General features: G+C 45.1%; 1 protein-coding gene across 2 annotated transcripts in view; it reads left to right on the top strand.

The window, feature by feature from the left end:
* Positions 1-20,158, top strand: part of Cyfip1 (cytoplasmic FMR1 interacting protein 1) — a 62,942-nt gene that overhangs the window by 42,016 nt on the left and 768 nt on the right. For both annotated transcript variants that reach the window (XM_070043034.1, XM_070043035.1), the window contains exons 19-30: positions 544-620; positions 727-835; positions 1,443-1,562; positions 3,543-3,742; positions 6,123-6,210; positions 7,127-7,270; positions 8,993-9,083; positions 12,657-12,787; positions 13,816-13,888; positions 14,853-14,947; positions 16,490-16,728; positions 17,574-17,721. In XM_070043034.1, the coding sequence (XP_069899135.1) occupies positions 544-620; positions 727-835; positions 1,443-1,562; positions 3,543-3,742; positions 6,123-6,210; positions 7,127-7,270; positions 8,993-9,083; positions 12,657-12,787; positions 13,816-13,888; positions 14,853-14,947; positions 16,490-16,728; positions 17,574-17,721 (1,515 nt within the window). The remainder of the gene's footprint in view (positions 1-543; positions 621-726; positions 836-1,442; positions 1,563-3,542; positions 3,743-6,122; positions 6,211-7,126; positions 7,271-8,992; positions 9,084-12,656; positions 12,788-13,815; positions 13,889-14,852; positions 14,948-16,489; positions 16,729-17,573; positions 17,722-20,158) is intronic.

Here is a 20,158-nt window from a genome sequence, read left to right as displayed (position 1 = left end):
TTTAAGATAACACAAATGATGATTTGGTCAGTAAAAACGGTTCTAGCATGATTTTCAATGGTGGCATGTGGTGGTGACCCTTGGCCAGACCATACAATTTAATGTGCTGTTTTGGATCGTAAAAGTATTTATCATAAGAGCCTCAATTTATCACCTTAACAAAAGATTGAAGAAGAAAGAAAAAGTAGCATTCATGCCTATATTCCCCAGCTACATGAACATAGAAATGAGGACGATCGCAGATTGAGACCAGCCTGGGAAAGAAGTTAGCAAGACCAATCTCAGCCAATAAGCTGGGTGTGGTGGTACATAGGAAAGTGTAAATGAGTGGATCATGATCCAGGATGGGTTTGGGTCGGGGGAAACTAAAATACCCTGAAAAACCCAATCTCCAAAACAAGTAAAATATGAAGGTCTGGGGCATGGCTCAAATCCTAGGAGCACTCACAGAAAGAAAGAAAAATTATTACTGCATTTTTAAGTGGTGTTATTTAATCTTGGCTTCAGGATTTGAAATCTAATGACTACTTTGCTTATCATCAGGTGAATCTGTGTTTTGACCAATTTGTCTATAAACTGGCAGACCAGATATTTGCGTATTATAAAGTGATGGCAGGAAGGTGAGTATGCGATGGGTGATTCTCATGCACTGTCGTGGATAATGGGGTCTGATCTTTCCATTCAACACCACTGTGTGCAACGTGTTCTGTCTTCCTTCTGAACCAGTTTGCTTCTTGATAAACGGTTACGGTCCGAATGCAAGAATCAGGGAGCCACAATCCACCTGCCGCCGTCTAACCGCTATGAGACACTGCTCAAGCAGAGACACGTGCAGGTGAGGCGGGCTAGGTAGAGCGCCGCACAGGTGGTTTGTAGCTTGCTGGGTGGGTTTTTTTTCTTTACATATAATTTGTTGTTGTATAAGCGTATGTTGTATAAGAAGGGCATGGTAGTATAAGCGTATACACTTATACTAAGTATACACTTATACTACCATGCCCTGCTTAAAATGTTTAAACACATTGCTGAGTGTCAATAGCACATACCTGTAATCCTAGCTACTAAGGAGCCTTATAGCTGAAGATTTTGGTTTGAAGCCAACTCAGGCAGGAAAGTCCATGAAACTCTTACCTCAGTTGACCACCAAACAGCCAAAAGTTGGTTTTGACAAGTATAAATAAAATTTCATCTGAAATTTTTAAAAATCTAAATTTCTTTTCTTTTTTTCTTTTTGCTTATGTGGTGCTGAGGATTCAAACCCAGGGCCTCATGCATGCAAGGCAAGCGCTCTACCACTGAGCCACCTTCCCAGTCCTAAAAATCTAAATTCTTTTGAACTAAGTTAATTTTGCTATTGCTTGCCCTGTTCTTCATGATTCATAAGATTTTCCCATTTACTTTTTTCCCCCTACTGACCTTCCCTTTCCTCTCCCTCCCTCCAGCTCCTGGGCAGGTCAATAGACCTCAATCGTCTGATTACACAGCGAGTCTCAGCAGCCATGTATAAGTCTCTAGAGCTGGCAATTGGACGATTTGAAAGTGAAGATTTGACATCAATTGTTGTAAGTATTGATTGTCTTTGCCTCTCGATTGATAAATGGAACTAATAGGTCTAGTTCTTGGATAGATAATGAAAGATTGGTTCTAATTCAACTTTGCATATGTCAACTGTGTTTAACATGGCCAGCGCCTGGCCAGCATGCATATATTATATTTATATATATATTTTATGATAGCAATGAACTATTACATAAAACCATTTTGGGCTGGAAATGTGGCTTGGAGGTAGAGTGTTTGCTTAGCAAGCATGAAGCTCAGGGTTCAATTCCTCAGTATCACATAAACAGAAAAAGCCACGAGTGGTGCTCTGGCTCAAGTGGTAGAGTGCTGGCCTTGAACAAAAGCAGCTCAGGGACAGTGACCAGGCCCTGAGTTCAAACCTCAAGATTGGCTAAAGGTAAAAAATGACTAAGAAAATAGTCATCATGATTATTTTTTACCCATTCCCTCAAGTCACTTTTTGTCCTTTAAGAGTCATGTTGAAAGACTATAGAATAAATTTGAACAAGAACTTAGTGTTCTCAGCAAACTTAGATTAAAAACTAAAACAAGCTGGGCGTCAGTGACTCACACCTGTAATCCTAGCTACTCACATGGGAAGCTGAAATCTGAGGATCACAATTCAAAGCTAACCCCCAGGCAGGGAAGTCTATGAGACTCTTATCTCCAAGTCACTACCAAGAAAGCCAGAAATGGAGCTGTGGCTCAAGTGGTAGAGCAGTGGCTTTGAGAAAAACAAACAAAAAAACTTGTCTGTTTATTTTTGGAATTTTTGGTTTCATGTTTTTGGATTGTGACTGACTAACAAACTGTGGAGAGCGAAATCAGAGACTAAGCTAGGATTACTCCAAATGTGACAGTTGACAAGGTCATTTGTGAGCATATTTAAATGTTTCCTACCCAATCTCCCCCCCACACACTTTTTTTTTTTTCAGTGCTAGGAATTGAACCCAGGGCCTCATGAATACTAGACAAGCACTTCTACCACTGAACCAATGCTTTTGAATAACTCCAGCCAAATTCCTGAAAGCTGGCTACATCTGGCATCCAGCCTGATTGTTTATCAGAGGATGGGGGTAGGGCCCAGGGTTTCAGTGTTGCATTCGAGCCGGTCATCAATAGGATGGACTGCGCACTGTGGGTAGCTGGAAGGCAGGGACGGGTAGCACCGAGGTGGCGACATCGGAAGAAGGGCAATGACCCAGTGGGATGACTGCAGAAAGGAGAGCTTCTCAAAAAAAAAAAGCTTTCTGAGATGCCTCTTATGTGTCATACCAGCTGGTCTGGAAATTGAGATCCTCCCTCCCTAGTCTTCCGGAGTAGCTGGAATTGGTCTTGTACCCTACACCTAGCTCCAGTGAGCTGGTGTTAATGTTCTTAAGACATTAGTTTCATTTCCAGTTTTGGTTAAAATTATCTTAAAAGAAATATCACAGAGTTATAATATATCAAGAGCTTGAAATAATAAGGGTTCGGAACTCTGAACTGAAAATAGTTCTATTCCTGCCTCTGCCCACCTGTTTCATAAATTGCACCTAAATTCTTGAAAGTCTTTGATTAGTGTAGAGTAGTTCCCGATGTGTCCGCCAGAGGGCGCCAATATTTTACTCAGGATAGTATAGCGTTTCCAAGGCTTCAGCCCACTAATTGTATTGGTCTTGTGTTTTTGCTTGATTGCTTGGTAAATACAACGTGAAGCTGTTTTTTGTCTTTCTAAATAACTTATAAAAAAAAGCCTTAAATGGATTTTATAAAAGGGGGGGAAAAAAAGGGAGAGCTTCAAAGGCTATGGGAGGGTGTGTTTCGAAGCAGGTTTCCATCACTTACCAAAGCCCTACTGCCTGTATTCTTGTCCTAAACGCTGATGCAACTTCTCATCTGTCCCAGGCACCACACAGTCTGGGAGGGAATTTCTGGCTGCAGCGTTAATGCCCCCTCCCTGCTTAACCCAATTCTCATCCCCATCTCCTGGGGCCATGTAGGAGCTGGACGGCCTCTTGGAAATCAATCGCATGACCCATAAGCTGCTGAGCAGGTACCTGACCCTGGATAGCTTTGACGCCATGTTCCGAGAGGCCAACCACAACGTCTCAGCCCCCTATGGGAGAATCACCCTCCATGTCTTCTGGGAACTCAACTATGACTTCCTGCCCAACTATTGCTACAATGGCTCCACTAACCGGTAGGTGTGCTGAGAACTTTAGCGGGGGGAGAAAGTTCCTTGACACGCCACAACCCCAGGAGGGCATCTGTGGAGGTTGATAGGGAAAAGTTTCCCTACTGGCGTCCCCCTTCACTGTCCAGGACACTCGGTCCTTCATTGTTTGTTTAACTTTATTTTATTTATTTACTTTTATTGGTTGTGGAGCTTGAACTCAGAGCCTGGGCTCTGTCCCTGAGCTCTCTTGCTCAAGGCTAGCACTTTAAGCCACAGCTCCACTTCCAGTTTTTTGGTGGCTTATTGGAGATAAGAGTCCCACAGACTTTCCTGCCTGCGCTGCCTTTGAACCATGAGCCTCAGATCTCAACCTCCTAAGTAGTTAGGATTACAGGCGTGAGCCATTAATGCCCGTCCGTTTGTTTAATTCATAACTGTAGCCCTGGACCAACCCTTGGGCAAGTGATGGAAATGGAGGGACTGCTTCAGGGAAGTGGTCATTGTTTCTAGGATGCTGGTTTGTATCTCTAGATAGAGTCTTATGATATGCTGGAAACAGCTACAAGTCTACCTACTCAGACTGTTGTTGAGATGTGGTAAATGTCAGGGGTACACAAGCATGAAAGAGAACCCCAACTCTCCTCCTACCCACCCTCCCCCCATACTCCAGCCAAGTCTATTGGCCCAGCACCACAGTGGAGTGCACACCTCACCCCAGGAAAGTGGCTTCATTATCAGACAGTTAAAGCAAACCTCTGTGAGTGAGGCTAGGTACAGTAAAACTGTCCACTGGACTATTGGGTGAACCACATCCTTCCATATCCAAGATGGCAGAGACATAGCTCAATGTAGCATCATCAACAAAGGGGAGTTTGATGGTATTTCTTGTAAGTCCATTGGAGGCAGGTACAGTGCCCAGCAGGGTTCAGGGTTAGACCAGGAGCTGTATATTACAGGCTGAGATGCGGGATACCTAGGAATGACCCTCGCTTCTTCATTCCAGCCATGGCACTGCCAGCACTGGGCCCAAATGAAAGTGTCCATAGACTCATGCTTCCTTTGATCCCTTGGGCAGAGTCTAATTTTCTCTAGCTTCCGATCATCAAGTGCTGGCATTCCTTGGCTGGTAGCTCATCATTCTAATGTTATACAGCATGTCATCGCATGCTGTCCTTCCTGTGCATTCCTCAGTGTCTCCTACTCTCTGCTTATAAGAACATCAGTCATATTGAATTAAGGGCCTGCACTCTTCTGGTATGATCTGGGTTGATGGATTACAGTGCTGGGGATTGGACTCCAGCGCCTCATGCTTGCCAGGGAAATGGGCTCCCCTGAACCTGTTAACTACCTTCCTCTGTAATGACACCGTGCACTCAGTGAGACACTGGGGGAAAAGGATTTTGGGGGAGGACACACCATCAGTAGCACGCGCGCGCGTGCATGTGTGCGTTTGTGTGTGTGGTGACTGAGTGTTGTCTTGGGAGTGTTCTAGCTTGCCTGGGCTGGTGCCTCTGTCCTCTAACAGGTCCTCATCGTTCTATAAGCCCCACCCTACATTCTGCACCACACATGTTCCAGAACCATCTTGTCCATTTCCTACTTGAAATTTAAAAAGCTCCTTTCAGTAGAGAATCATAATAAAATGATGAGTCGGATAGTTACCATGCTCACCTTTTCTCCTTAGCCCCTAATGATCTGAGCAGGTGGGAAGTCACCACCACCTTGCCAGCATGTCTGGGTCTAGAAGCACAGTAAAGCCAGGTGTGAATTCATTATCAGCTAACAAAGGATGGTGTTAGGCGTAAGACAGTTCTGATACCAGTGTGTCAAAATCTAAAGTTAGAGAATGGCTGAAGGACACCAAGTGTTTTTATTTACTCTGGTTCCTATGTTTTGAATACGGTTACTGCATTTTAGAGAATTTATATATAATCTGTGTTAGTTTTTTTTAAACTAGAATTTCCCTGTTTGGCAACTATGTCAGATAATTAGGAGGAAGACTTCATAGATGGGTAGCAGAAAAGCTCTGAGGTTGGAAAAGTACTATAAATGCTTTAAAAAACCTTTTTCTTTTTCTAGGGGCTGGGAAGGTGGCTCAGTGGTAGATGCTTGCCTTGCATGCATGAGGCCCTGGGTTCAATTCCTTAGCACCACATAAGCAGAAAAAAGTGGTGTTGTGGCTCAAGTGGTAGAGCACTCACCTTGAGCTGAATAGCTGAGGGACAGCACCCAGGCTGTGTGCATTTAAGTATCTAGTGCTTCTTGTCAGGGTGACCCCTTCCATCATGGCCAATCCTGTGTGTTTCCTCTCCCCAGATTCATTTTATATTTCCCAGTTCCTTTATCACATATTGGGAAAGTACTATTGATTTTTTTTTTTCCCCTCTTAATCTTCCTTGTTTAGGTTTGTTCGGACAGTATTACCCTTTTCTCAGGAATTTCAAAGAGATAAACAACCCAATGCACAACCCCAATATTTGCATGGCTCCAAGGTAAGTTTTGTTGTTGTTGTTGTTATGTTAATGATTTTTTTTAAACTCCTAAGGAAGCATATTTTGAAATGGATATTTTTTTTCCCCATGTTGCCAAGACTAGTCTGTAACTCCAAATCTGGGACTACAGGTGTATGTTTCTATGCAGAGTTGGAGGTTTCATTTATGGTTATAATTTTAAATAGAGGCTATCCAGGCATATAGCATGAGCCTATAGCGCCAGCCACTGCAGAGTTTAAAAGAGGATTGCGTGAGCTCTGGCAACACAGTGAGATTCCATCTCAAAGAAAGAAAAGAATGCCGGGCACTTGTTGATGATGTGTGGGGTGTGTGTGTGTGTGTGTGTGTGTGTGTGTGTGTGTGTGTGTGTGTGTGTGTGTGTGTGTGTGTGTGTGTGTGTGTGTGTGTGTGTGTGTGTGTGTGTGTGTGTGTGTGTGTGTGTGTGTGTGTGTAATAAAATGTTATATGTAACTTATAAATGAATATGCATACGCATATATTAGATAATGTATATTCTATATGTATATGTCATGTATATGTATGTTTATATATGTATATATATATAAACACACACATATATACATATGTATGTGTGTGTATATATATAGTGTGTGTGTGTGTGTGTGTGTGCACGTGTGCACGTGCCAGTACCCAAGGCCTAGGTGTTGTCCCTTAGCTTTTTCTGCTCAAAACTGGTGCTTTATCACTTGAGCCACACCTCTACTTCCAGCTTTTTGCTGGTTACTTGGAGATGATTACCTATGGTCTCAATCTTTGATCCTCCAATCTCAGCCTCCTGATTAGCTTGGATTTCAGGTATGAGCTACCAGCATCCCACTAAATAGGTCTCCCTGCAGATTTTTGCCTAGGTGTGTGCTTCAGAACCATGTTGAAAACTCTGTCCTCTGTTCCTCAGGCTTTAAACCTGGCCTATTCCAGCATTTATGGCAGCTATCGGAACTTCGTTGGGCCTCCTCACTTCCAAGTTATCTGCCGGCTTCTTGGCTACCAGGGCATCGCGGTGGTCATGGAGGAACTGCTGAAGGTTGTCAAGAGCCTGGTGAGTTTCCACAGGGGAGCGCCCTTCACGTGGCATGACGCTGGGGACTAGCCAGGGGAGTCTTCTTCTCCCTTTATCTTAACCATTAAGTGTCTTAAGAAATGAATGATTCAGTGTAGACTCAAAATACTTCTGATACTATATCTCCCCCCCATTTTGGCTAATATCTGAGGATCACAGTTTTAAGCCAGCCTAGGCAGATAACACATAAGAGTCTTCTCTCTAGTTAACCAGCAAATAGCTGGGACTGGAAGCATACCTCAGGAGGTAGAACTATGAGCCAAGAAAAGCTGCAGGAGAGTTGGTTCAAGCCTCTGAGCTCAACCCTCCTAATACCAGCACACGCAAAGAGAGAGGAGAGAGAGAGAAAGACAATGGTTCCACGGAGTGTGATCTTATGCACCTGTACTCCCAGCTGCTCAGGAAGCTGAGACAGGAGCATTACTTGAACCCAGGAATTTGGGATACCTTTTCTATTTAAAAAAGAAAGGAAAAAGGAAGGAAGGCAAGGAAAAATGAAGAGAATCCACTTTATTTGAATTGATTTTATAGGAGTATTGTCTTCCTTCTAAGAGAATATTACGCTTATCCTGGTACTGGGCTCATACCTGTAATCCTGGCTACTCAGGAGACTTAGTTCTGAGGATTGAGGTTCGAAGACAGCCTAGGCAGAAAAGTCCATGAGATTCTTCAATTAATTACCAAAAAACCAGAAGTGGAGCTATAGCTCAAGTGGTAGAACGCTAGCTCAGACCCTGAATTTAATCCTGAGTACCAGCAAGCCCTCCCTAGCCTTCCTACCCCCTCTCCCCCCAAAGATGAGAGAATGTTTCTCTTTAAGTAGTCTTTCACTAGGCTTTCAAGGAGACGAGTCTTTCAGTCACAGTAGTACTTGCCAGTAATGCCAACTGTGCAGGAGGCATAAGTTAGTAGTATTGCAATCTAGGCAATTTTAGCCAAGGCAAAAGTAATCTTTCTTAAAAGCTAACCTTCTTCTTAAAAGCTTCTTAAAAGCTGGTGACTCACACTTGTAATCCAAGCTACTCAGGATGCTGAGATCTGAGCATCACCGTTCAAAGCCAGCCCAGGCAGAAAAGTCCCCATGAGATTCTTATTTCCAGTTAACCATTCAAAAACTGGAAGTGAAGCTGTGGCTCAAAGTGGTAGAGCACTAGCCTTGAGCAAAAAGAGTTCAGGGACAGCGCCCAGGCCCCAAGTTCAAGCCCCACAACTGGAAACACACATGCACACGAACACACACACACAGCCTAAAACAAACAGAATGCATGCCTAGCAAATGTCAGACCCTGAGTTCAAACTTGAGTGCAATCAAAAAGAAAAGACGGGCTGGGAAGGTGGCTCAGTGGTAGAGTGCTTGCCTTGCATGCATGAGGCCCTGGGTTCGATTCCTCAGTACCACATAAGCAGAAAAAGCTGGAAGTGGCGCTGTAGCTCAAGTGGTAGAGCGCTATCCTTGAGCTGAAGAGCTGAGGGACAGCGCCCAAGCCCAGAGTTCAGGCCTCACGACCACCACCAACCACAAAATAAAAAACAAACAAGGGCCACAAACCAAGGGCCACCACAGTTGCCCTGGACTTAAAGAAAATGGGAAACAAAGCAGAGGTAGGAGGCCAGGATAGAAAGATGCCAGAACACACACTGGCCCTAACCTTTCAGAGGAGTGGTGGAGAGGCTGGTGGCTGACGCTTGTGTCTCTTGCAGCTGCAAGGCACAATCCTGCAGTACGTGAAGACTCTGATGGAGGTGATGCCTAAGATCTGCCGCCTGCCTCGGCATGAGTACGGCTCTCCCGGTGAGCAGGGTCCTGGGGGTCCCTTTGGAGTCCTGACCTTAGACCACAGGAAAAGGAAATCAAACTGGAGAGCTTTTAGAACTAGATTTGCCTTCTCTGGCTGAGAGGCGGTAGGAGGCCCACATCAGTGCTTGCTTGTTTCAAGTAGAACAAACCAATGCCCCTTGCATCTGGGAAGCAGGGAAGTGAGCAGGAAGGTATGTTGGGTTCACTGAAGGTCAGGACGCAGAGCGATTCCACCTCAACCAGCGACATAACAGGTTTTTTTTAATCCTGCGTCCTCCACATTCCCCGTAAAGGCTCACCCCTGTAATCCTGAGATTTGAGGATTGCAGCCTGTCTGGGCAGAAAGACTCATTTCCAAATAGCTAGCAAAAAAAGCCAGATATGGAGGTGTGGCTCAAGTGGTGGAGTACCAGCCTTGTGTGATAGAGCTAAGAGACAGACCCAGGCTGTGGGTCAGAGCCCCAGTACCAGCACGCACACGCACAAATACATACTACATACATGCATACATACATACATGCAACAACATCATTGGTTCCTATAGAGCCACAACTGTCTGCCTGTAGAGCCGCTTTCCTTACCTCCTTACCTCAGTCATCAGCCTCACTAGCTCCTTCCTATGCTGCCTTCCACTTACCAACAAAGCCCTCCCTGCGTGACCATCACCTGCCCCATGCCCATTCTGATTACACATGTAATCATGTAGTGATTGCCTGGGGGCAGCCCAGATGCACTCTGGCTTACCAGTGCTGCATGTAAGGCTATCCTGGGTTTGGGTACCATGGGTAGGGAGGGAGAGGAAAGGCAGGCAGAGTACAGACCCAGGTTGGAACCACTCTGGCCCGTACTCCTCTTTGATGGTAATTTTTCATTCCCCCCACAACTCGGCCATGTGGGCCTTCCCTAAGAGATGCACCTTTTGAATACTTGGCAATAGTGGACTTTGTTCATTCTCATCTGCTGCACGTCTTCCTATTGGCTATAAGACCTGTGGTTTCCCCTTTCCTCCACCACACCCCATCTTCCCAGGATGGCCATCTCTTTCACGTTTTTATTTTTTCCTGGCTCCCTTATATTACTTGTTATGGATGGTATTTCAGGTGGTCTGGGTGGGAAAGCAACCTGCTGATGTGGTCGGTGGTACCTTTTTCTTTTAGATGTGGAGGCCAAGAGAGGGTTAATTTAACCATTCCCAAATGCCAAGTGTGTCAGCAGTCCACAGGGGCTGTGACTATCCCTGTGCCCCTCTGTAGACTGTTGAGACTGAGATTCAATTGGCACACTTGGTTTGTGTCCAAATCCCTGCTCATCACCGATGCTCTAGCTTATGGTGTGTGGGGCAGTCCCCAATTTCTCCATCTCCCCAAGTAGATGGGGTTAGAAGACCTTAATTATCTTCTCTCTTCTGTATGGACTACAAATAAAACTTGGGGTGATTTCCTGTTTGGGGGGAAATCACTAGGTAAGGCAGGGAATGTAACTACCAAGTTCTTCTTTTCTCCTGTCTTTAATGGGTACTAATCCTCAAAGGCAAAAGGGGAGGTCTTAATCTTGCTCAGTCCTCCTTCCTCCTCCTGCTTTCTAGACAGTCCTAGTCCTATCTGTCCACCTGTCCTATCTGTCAGTCTGCCTACTGGGCAGATTATGCCTGCTGTAGGCTGGTGCTGGTGTATCCAAAGAAATACCTAATTATCTCAAGAAGGATTGCTTCATGGTCAAACTGGGCTGTAGGAAAGTTTTGTTGCTTAAAATTGCCTTGTATCTCATCATAGGCTCTTAAAAGCCAATCAATTAACTGCTTTTTGTGTCACTGGGACCAAACACCTGAGGATAGCAGCTTATGGAAAGATGTTGTTGACATGTTTTCAGAGGGTGTCATCCAGTCTGTTGGCTCCCCATGTTTTGGGCCTGCTATGAAGTGGAGCATCATCTCATGAGAATGTGGAGATTGTTCACCTCATAGTGGACAGGAAGCAAAGGAACTATAGGAAGTGTCTGTGGTAAAATACAGCCTTCTGGGACACAGGGACACATACATACTGAGACTTCCAATTAGGCCCCACTTTTTGTGACCTCCCAATAATCCCAGGGTGTTATGAATCCATGGGATTGATTAGGTTCTCATAATCCAACTGTCTCTGGAAATACTCTTCTAGGCATAGCCAGAGGTGTGTTTTACTAATCTCGCAGGTGTTTTTCAACCCAATCAAGTTGACAAAATTAGACATCAGTTGGACGCTTGAACACTAACCTTGTCTTGCTAAGTGACTTGAGCCCACATGGAGGTAGACCAGTAAGAGACTGCCTTGATGAGCAGCCTGTTGGGGTAGCCAAACTCAGAGACTACTTGGCAGCCCTCGACTCATGTGCCCTCTCAAAAGAAAATAACCATTAGGTTTGGCCCTTACTTGGAAGAACTCAACTTCAATTCATTGTCAGAAGTAGATGATATTGGAATCATGAAACTAGAGATGGGAAGTTAGCATGGAAGGAACAGCCATTTAGGATGACTTCTGCACAGAGTTCACACAGATCAATTGCTCACAGTCTTGTATTTGTTGAGATGACTCAGGTAAAGGACATCCCTGCTCCTGACAGAGTCTCTGCTGGTGAATTACTAGACACAGCAGGTAAAGTAGAAGCAGCAGGGGAGACCAGTGTCTCAGACAGGCAGTAGGTGGGTCTTTGAGGAGTACATGCTCAGGGCTGACCTCTGGGTTACATGACTTTGAAATGTGTTGAGGCCTAGCTTTGTTCTCTTGAAGATAATTTGGCTTTTTCTAGGTCTTACGCATGTTCATGTATATTTTGGAATCAATTTGTCAAGTTTCACTAAGCTAGAATTAAGTTTAGGAGATAAGTCAGGCCCTATCGGGTCATACCTGTAGTCTTGGCTTTTCAGGAGCCTTGAAATCCTACTATTGCAGTATGAAGCCAGGCAAGCTGGGCAGGAAAGCCTAAGAGACTCTTACCTCTTAAAAGATGTGAGTCAAGTGGTAGAGTGCTAGCCTTTAGTTAAAAAGCTAAGGGACAGCACCTAGGGCCCTGAGTTCAAGCCCCAGAACCAGCATTAAAAAAAGAAAAATTTTAGGAAAGAGTAGCTTTCTTTCGTGTTCATGCCTGCATCTTCTCATGCGTGCACTCTTGTGAAGATACCTGTCTTGCTCTAGAATTCTGGAAGTTTCCCCATCGCATACGCTAGTAACTGCAGAGATTTATAGATACCCTTAATCAGGTGAATATGTCTGGAGGGATAGAGTTACCGAAGAGCAGGTCTTCTGCTGGTGATGACTGTCTCTAATGTTTTCCTTTGGTTCTATGATATGACATTTCCAGTCATAGCCTGCCTGAAGATACAGTTGATTGTCAGAGCCTTGGCCCAGGGTCACATGGTGGGTGCAGGACATGTCCATCTCCACTGTGGCAGTGAGATTGTCGGGGGAGGGAGGTGATGCTGGTCTCTAGAAATAAGTGAAGTGCCAGTGTCTGAATGGCAGGTGCTCTCCTTATAATGCTCTATCCCTCTCTCCTCCCCACACCCCAACTCTTGCTTTCTGCAAACCATAGGCATCCTGGAGTTCTTCCACCATCAGCTGAAGGACATCGTGGAGTACGCAGAACTGAAGACAGTGTGCTTCCAGAACCTTAGGGAGGTGGGAAATGCTGTCCTCTTCTGCCTGCTTATCGAGCAGAGCCTGGTGAGTGCTCACCCCAGCCAACTCCAGGTCCACCTGGGCTGCTCCCAGCTGGTGACAGAGACAGTTTCTGTGTTCTCTTTTTTTTTCTTGGGTGTGCCAGTCCTGGGCATTGTCCCTTAGCTTTTTCATTCAAGGCTAGCACTCTTATCACTTGAGTCACAGCTCCACTTCCAACTGTTTGGTGGTTAAGTGGACTTTACTGCCTGGGGTGGCTTCAAACTGCAGTCCTCAGATTTCAGGCCTTTGAATGTCTGGACTACAGATGTGAACTACTGGCACTCGATAGGACAGGCCCGCGATTCCCTGTACACATTTTCAGAGCATGGCAGTGACCCCACAAAACCTCTAGGATCTGAACTGCTGGGCCAGCAACCTCACATTAGCAAATGGGGGAAAAAAAAGGATAAGTTGTGGCTCATGTATCAGGGAAGCCCTGATTCAGAGGCCCTCCCAGGGACCTGTGTCTTCTGACCTAATGATATTTTTTCCTCTTTTCCTGCACTGCTGGGTAGACCTTTTATCCATGAAGCAGTTCTACACCCTCATCATCCTAGCACTCCTGGGGTCAGTGGGGACCCTTAGTGAAGAACTCCCTACAGCTACCCTATACCCCCTCCTTTCCTGCCTCTCTTTCCTTGTACCAGTACTAGGGCTTGAACTCGGGGCCTAGGAATTTTGTCTAGCTTTTTCACTCAAGACTGGCTCTCTACCACTTGAGCCACATACCTCACCTCCTTCTGGTTTTTTGCTGGTTAATCAGAAGAGTCTCATAGACCTTCCTGACTAGACTGGCTTCAAACCTCAAATCTGCCTTCTGAGTAGGTAGAATTACAGGTGTGAGCTCCTGGCATATTTTCTTATTAATTTGGGGGAGGACATTTTCATTGTCCCAGAGACTGCTACTAGCAGGGTACTTAGGAGTGGTTGCTTTTCTATTCAAAGGCAAAGATGTACCTTACCTTCAGCACCAGGTTTCTCTGTCCATCTTTGCTGACTTTCTCATGTGACTTTTCCTTTCTCTGCTCTAGTCCTTGGAAGAAGTGTGTGACCTATTGCACGCAGCCCCTTTCCAGAACATTTTGCCGCGAGTCCATGTAAAAGGTAAGCCAGTGTGTCCCCAGCCCAGAGTTCAGATTGTTCTCTACCAAGTGGCACTTGCAGTGGGCAACCAGGGAGCTAACAACCAGTGTTGGGCAGCCTTTGGTGAACCATAATCATAATCCCTGGAGAATTGTGCTAAAGAACTGAAATATCTATAATTGAAACAGTAGAATGTCTAGTATTCTCTTCAAAATAGCATGGGAGGGCTGGGAATGTGGCAAAGTGGCTCAAGTGGTAGAATGCTAGCCTTGAGCAAAAGAAGCTCAGGGTGCTGGTGGCTCACACCTGTAATCCTAGCTACTCAGGAGGTTGCAATCTGAGGATCATGGTTCAAAGCCAGCCCAGGCAGGAAAGTCTGTGAGACTTTTATCTCCAGTAAACCACCAGAAAACTGGAAGTGGCTCTGTGGCTTAAGTGGTAGAGTGCTAGTCTTGAGCTGAAGAGTTGAGGGAAGTGCCCAGGCCCAGACTTCAAGCCCCACAACCAACCAAAAAGAAAACAAAAAACTCAGGGGCAGTGCCCAAGCCCTGTGTTCAAGCCCCAGGACTGGCAAAACAAAAATGTTCTTTTTGTTTCATCTTTGGGTTGCATGAGGATACACTAATTTCAAGTTGAAAGCAGACCCCCCCCCCCAAATAAATACATTACACATGCAAATCAGTATAGATTAAAATATCAAATGATACTGTGAAGATTGAACTGTATTAATTTGAGGTTGGGGAGGGGATGGGGAGGATGAGGGAAAATGAGAAAAGGGTGACTGAGCAAAGTGCATTGTGCTTCTGACATTGAATCCCCTTTGCACAATTACTTGATAAAAGTAAATATTAAAACAATATGCATCAAATAGGCTGGTTCTATAAAGCTGTCTCCATAATGTGAACCTCTGGTTTCTGTAACAAGGTGACATTTTTGCAGTTATTTATTGTACAATGGAGTGTAATGAATTTTTTTCCTCCTGCAGAGGGGGAGAGACTGGATGCCAAGATGAAAAGATTGGAATCCAAGTACGCCCCCCTACACCTTGTTCCCCTGATTGAAAGACTGGGGACCCCACAGGTAAAAGTGCTCTGTGACTCCCCGTGGTGGACTGCAAGCTAAGCACCCCAACTAGAACAGTGGCAGAGTGAGGAGCAGCCTAGAAAGTATGAGATCAAAAAGTGTGCTCATCTGCTTGGCTGTGTCTCCAGGGTGATTGATGGCAGAAACAGTGGCATGCTTGTGGAGCTTAAATAAGCTGATACCAGGAAAAGGCTTATATGCCTCACTTGGCAACAAAGACATACACAGTAAATGTCACATATACACAGTAAATGTCACATGTCCTTGTCCATCCCTTCACCAAGGTTTTGTCATGGAATTTCTCATGACAGAAGAAACTGCCCGATGCCAGTGGCTCACTCCAATAATCCTAGCTACTCAGGAGGCTGAGATCTTGAGGATTGCGGTTTGAAGCCAGCCTAGGCAGGAGAGCCCATAAGACTCTTATCTCTAATAAACTACTGGGGAGCAGGGTTGGGGGGTGGGCAGAAGTGGCCTTGTGGCTCAAGTGGTAGAACACCAGCCTTGAGCAAAAGCAGCTCAGGGACAGTGTCCAGGACCCAAGTTGAAGCCCAGCTGACAAAAAGAAGAAACTAAGACCACAAGCAAGTGATCCAGGTAGAGTTGTATAATTCCATGTCAGCTTATACTCGATCTGGTCTTCCCAGCCTTGTCACTGGTACCATTTTGGACAAGATAATGTAGTAGGGGCTGACTTCTGAACTTTTCAGATATTTTGTGACATCCTTAGCCTTTACAAGGCCCATTAGGTGCTACTAGACTCACCCTATTTTATGACAGTCTGAAATGACTTGAAGTTTTAGAAGTAAAGCCACTTAATTTAAGAGCCTATTTTCTTGATGCTCCATGATTATGAAATGTGTTGTTTAATCATGTTAACTATACAAACAATGATTGGCATCTTTTTGTTTCTGTCATTTGTAGGGTTTGAACTTAGGGCTGGGTGCGGTCCCTGAGCTTTTTTCACTCAAGGCTAGTGCTCTAAAATTTTGAATCATAGCACTACTACTGCTTTCCTGGTGGTTAACTGGAGATAAAAGTCTCATGGGCTTTCCTGCCCAGGCTGTCTTCAAACTGTAATCCATAGATCTCAGCCTCTTTAGTAGCGAGGATTAAAGGTACAAGCCACCCTGCTGCATCTTTACTTTTTTGCTACTTCCAAAAACCCTCTTGTGCCGACTTAGCATTTTCTGTTAAGAAATGAGAGCGGAGCAAGGCACCTATGGCTCACATCTATAATTCTAGCTATTCAAGAGGCTGAGATCTGAGTTTCGATGTTCGAAGCCAGCTCAGGCAGTAAAGTCCATGAGCTCCTCTCCACTTAACCAACTAAAAAGCTGGAAGGAGAGCTGTGGCTCAAATGGTAGAATACCTTGAGCAAAAACATTAAGGACTAGTGCCTAGGCTCTGAGTTCAAGCTTTACTACTGGCACTGGGGGAAAAAGAAAAGTAACATAATAGGGGATGGGCCGTGAGTTTGGTGTAAGCCCCCAGTACCTTGCCTCCGCCTGGAACATGTGCCACTTATGCTTTGTGTAGCAAATTGCAATCGCAAGAGAGGGGGACCTGCTGACCAAGGAGCGGCTCTGCTGTGGCCTATCTATGTTTGAAGTCATCCTGACACGGATCCGGACCTTTCTGGATGACCCCATCTGGCGTGGACCTCTGCCCAGCAATGGCGTCATGCATGTGGATGAGTGTGTGGAGTTTCACAGGCTGTGGAGTGCCATGCAGTTTGTCTATTGCATTCCCGTGGGGACGCACGAGTTTACGGTGGAGTAAGTATGTGCTCAGTAAGATGCTTTGGAACAGCACTGAGTAGCAGTGGAGGTAGCAGAGCTAGTGGTGGAGGAGGTGGAAACAGAGCTCGGAGTCCAGACTGATATTCAAGTTTTTCTGAAAAGGGACCAAAGTGAGGCTTTTTCCCAAATGGATCCCACCATTATCATCTGGGCAGTTTCTGAACCCATAGCACTTGAATGCAAATTGGGTGTGGTTTTCTGGATGGTAGGTCCACTCAGGTCTTTTTCTTTTGTGCCAGTCCTGGGGCTTGAACTCAGGGCCTGGGCCCTGTCCCCTGTCCCCGAGCATCTTTGTGCTCAAGGCTAGCACTCTACCACTTGAACCACAGAGCCACTTCTGGCATTGTCTGAATAGTTTATTGGAGGTAAATCTCACAGGCTTTTCTGCCTGGACTGGCTTTGATCTCAGCCTCCTAGGTAGTGAGGATTACAGGTGTGAGCCACTGGTGCCTGACTTCCACTTCTGGCTTTTTGCTGGTTTAACTAGAGACAAGGGAGACACTAAGACATTCCTGCCGGGGGTTGGCTTTGAACCACAATCCTCAGATCTCAGCTTCCCAAGTAGCCAGCAGTGCCCAGCAGTAAAATCATTCTTCACCAAGGCCTATGACCTAGAAAAGGTCAGGAAACGAGTGCTAGAAGAAACCAAAACAGGATTTCCTTCCCACTCCAGGAAAACTGCCAGCTATTCAGCATTCTGGTTGAGGAAGGGGGCCAGATGAGCAAGAGCAGTGCAGATGAGTGATCAGTGGCCTTCCCCCAGAGATAGGATCACAGGAGGTTTCCTGATGGCTTGTTTTTTCACTGTTTCTTGCTCACAGGCAGTGTTTTGGTGACGGGCTGCACTGGGCTGGCTGTATGATTATTGTACTTCTTGGGCAGCAACGGCGCTTCGCTGTGCTGGATTTCTGTTACCATCTACTCAAGGTCCAGAAACACGATGGCAAAGATGAGATTATCAAGAATGTGGTATGTGGACAGAGATCTTTAGCTATTTATGGATGTTTTGCAAAAGTGCCAAACATTATTTGTTTACTCATTTACTTTTGGAGAGTCATGGTTCCTGATCCTAAGGCATATATGGTTCTACCAACTGAAATTTTCATTCCACAAGCAAATCTACATATAATTGGCAAGTAAAACAATCTGGAAGATGTTTAAAAAAATTTTTTTTCATTCCACAAGCAAATCTACATATAATTGGCAAGTAAAACAATCTGGAAGATGTTTTAAAAAAAAAGTCATTTTCTCTTCCTTCTCTTTTCAAGGTACCTAGATCTACTTCCTATCTTCCCCTGTAGAATCGGCATTTTGAGGTTGCTGGCATATTCTTCCAGTCTTCTGACTCCCAATGTGCTCTTTTGGTGGGCTTTTAAGATCTTTTTTGTCTTCGTGGAGTCAAGGAAGTATTCAGCCATTACCATTTCAATTACTTGTTATCCTTTCTTCCATTCTCAGCTGTGAGGACGTCAATTAGACTTACTTTAGATCTTGTTCCCAAACCAGTCAGCACTCTATCAAGGACAGAAACACTTTTGCCGGTTACCTCAGTTTTCTAGGTCTGCAGAGCTCTTGATCATCTCACAAAGCCAAAATCAGTGTCGGTATCACTGTGTTTCTCTGGAGACCCCAAGGGATCCAATGCTATCAACTTCATTCAGACAATTGGCTCACTCATTCCCATATGTAAGACTGAGCTCCCATCACCTGCTTCCCTCCTTACTCCCCATGCTTTCCACATGGTTGAGTCTACTATTGCTGGAAGATACTGTCTCAGCTTCTAATCTGCCATCATCACCACTGCTTTCCTGTCTTCTGCTAGATGAAGGTCTCTGCTTATACTGATCCGACCGGGTTCACCTGGACAATCTAGAATATTCTCCATCTTAACAGTCCATCACCATAGCTGCATCTGCAAAGTCCCTCTTGTAAGGTAACATTCACAAGTGCCAGGGGCTGAGTGTGGACAGCTCAGGGGGATGGGGAGCAATCTAGTTCCCACATCTCCATTTCCTTGGCCTGTAATCTTTTTATAGTCACAAAGCAAGTTCAGTTGGGTTCTTGAAATTTCTCCATCTCACTTCTAGTATGTTGGGGATTATTTAAAACTGTTTTCTTGTGTTGGATTTTTATTTGCAAGCTTTTATTGAACTTGGTTTTCCTTCCAAGATTTGCATTTGGCTTCTCCTCTTGGCTATTTCCAACCTGGGACCACTTTATCTGAAAGAACAATCTCAGCTTCTGACGGAGTCTCCAACATGTAGTCCAATTTGCTTATAGCCTAGGGTGCCGCCTCATCCTAGTGCTGCTGCCATGTGTCCGGGAAGCAGCTGTGGTATCTGCCTCTGTGGGCACAAGCATTCATGCTTTCTAAGTGAGAGACAGAGATTGCCAAAACTTAATGGTATGCTGTAGCTCCTATGTGGGCAGTGAGTGTCTGGGAGAGAGACAGACACAGGGCTTGCCAAAACATACTGTCTGCTTTATCTCCTGTGTGTGTGAGAAAGATCATAGGAAGGTCTGCCTAAACATACTGTCTGCTGTATCTATATGTGTGTGACAGCAGGAAGCTGCCAAGACACAGTTTGTAATATTGACAATCTGGAATTCTAGGGCTTATCTTTTTCCAGTGTGCTGCCTCTTCCTACTGCTTCCTATTGTTTTCATGTTTATAGTCCCAGCTTTTTTTTTTTTGGGGGGGGGGGGAGGGGGGTCCAGTCGTGGGCCTGAACTCTGGGCCTGGGCGCTGTCCCTCAGCTCTTCAGCTCAAGGCTAGCGCTCTATCACTTGAACCACAGCGCCACTTCCGGCTTTTTTCTTTTTGCTTATGTGGTGCTGAGGAATCGAACCCAGGGCCTCAGGCATGCAAGGCAAGTGCTCTACCACTGAGCCACCTTCCCAGCCCCAGTCCCAGCATTTGGCACATAATTTTTGTGTATGTGTGCTGGTCTTAGGGCTTGAACTTGGGGTTTGGGAGCTGTCTTGAGCTCTTTTGTTCAAGGCAAGTGCTCTGCCTTGAACTACAGTTCAATTTTCGACTTTTTGCTGGTTAATTGGAGATGAGAATCTCATGTGCTTTCCTACCTGGGCTGGCTTTGAACCACAATCCTCATATCTCAGCCTCTTGAGTAGCTAGGATTATAGGCAGGAGCCACTGGTGCCCAGCTACATAATTTTCGAATAGCTGATTGTTGAATGAATATGCTAAGTTTTACAAATCCACTGACCACTGTAAAATGAACAGAGAAATATTTTAACTGGAAAATACGTTCATTGTTCCAATGTCATTTAAAAGTTGGTACTGCATATGAGTAGTTTGCTATCATGACCCAAGAAAATAAGAAAATCCTGACCTTTTTTATATGTGAAGATTTGTATAAGTGTGAATAGTAAAATGCCATGATCT

This window comes from Dipodomys merriami, unplaced genomic scaffold (genome assembly GCF_024711535.1).
Source record: "Dipodomys merriami isolate MVZ:Mamm:240054 unplaced genomic scaffold, mDipMer1.0.p SCAF_33, whole genome shotgun sequence".
NCBI lineage: Eukaryota > Metazoa > Chordata > Mammalia > Rodentia > Heteromyidae > Dipodomys > Dipodomys merriami.
Note: the sequence above shows the minus strand (reverse complement) of the source record. Positions and strands in the feature narration are given on the sequence as shown.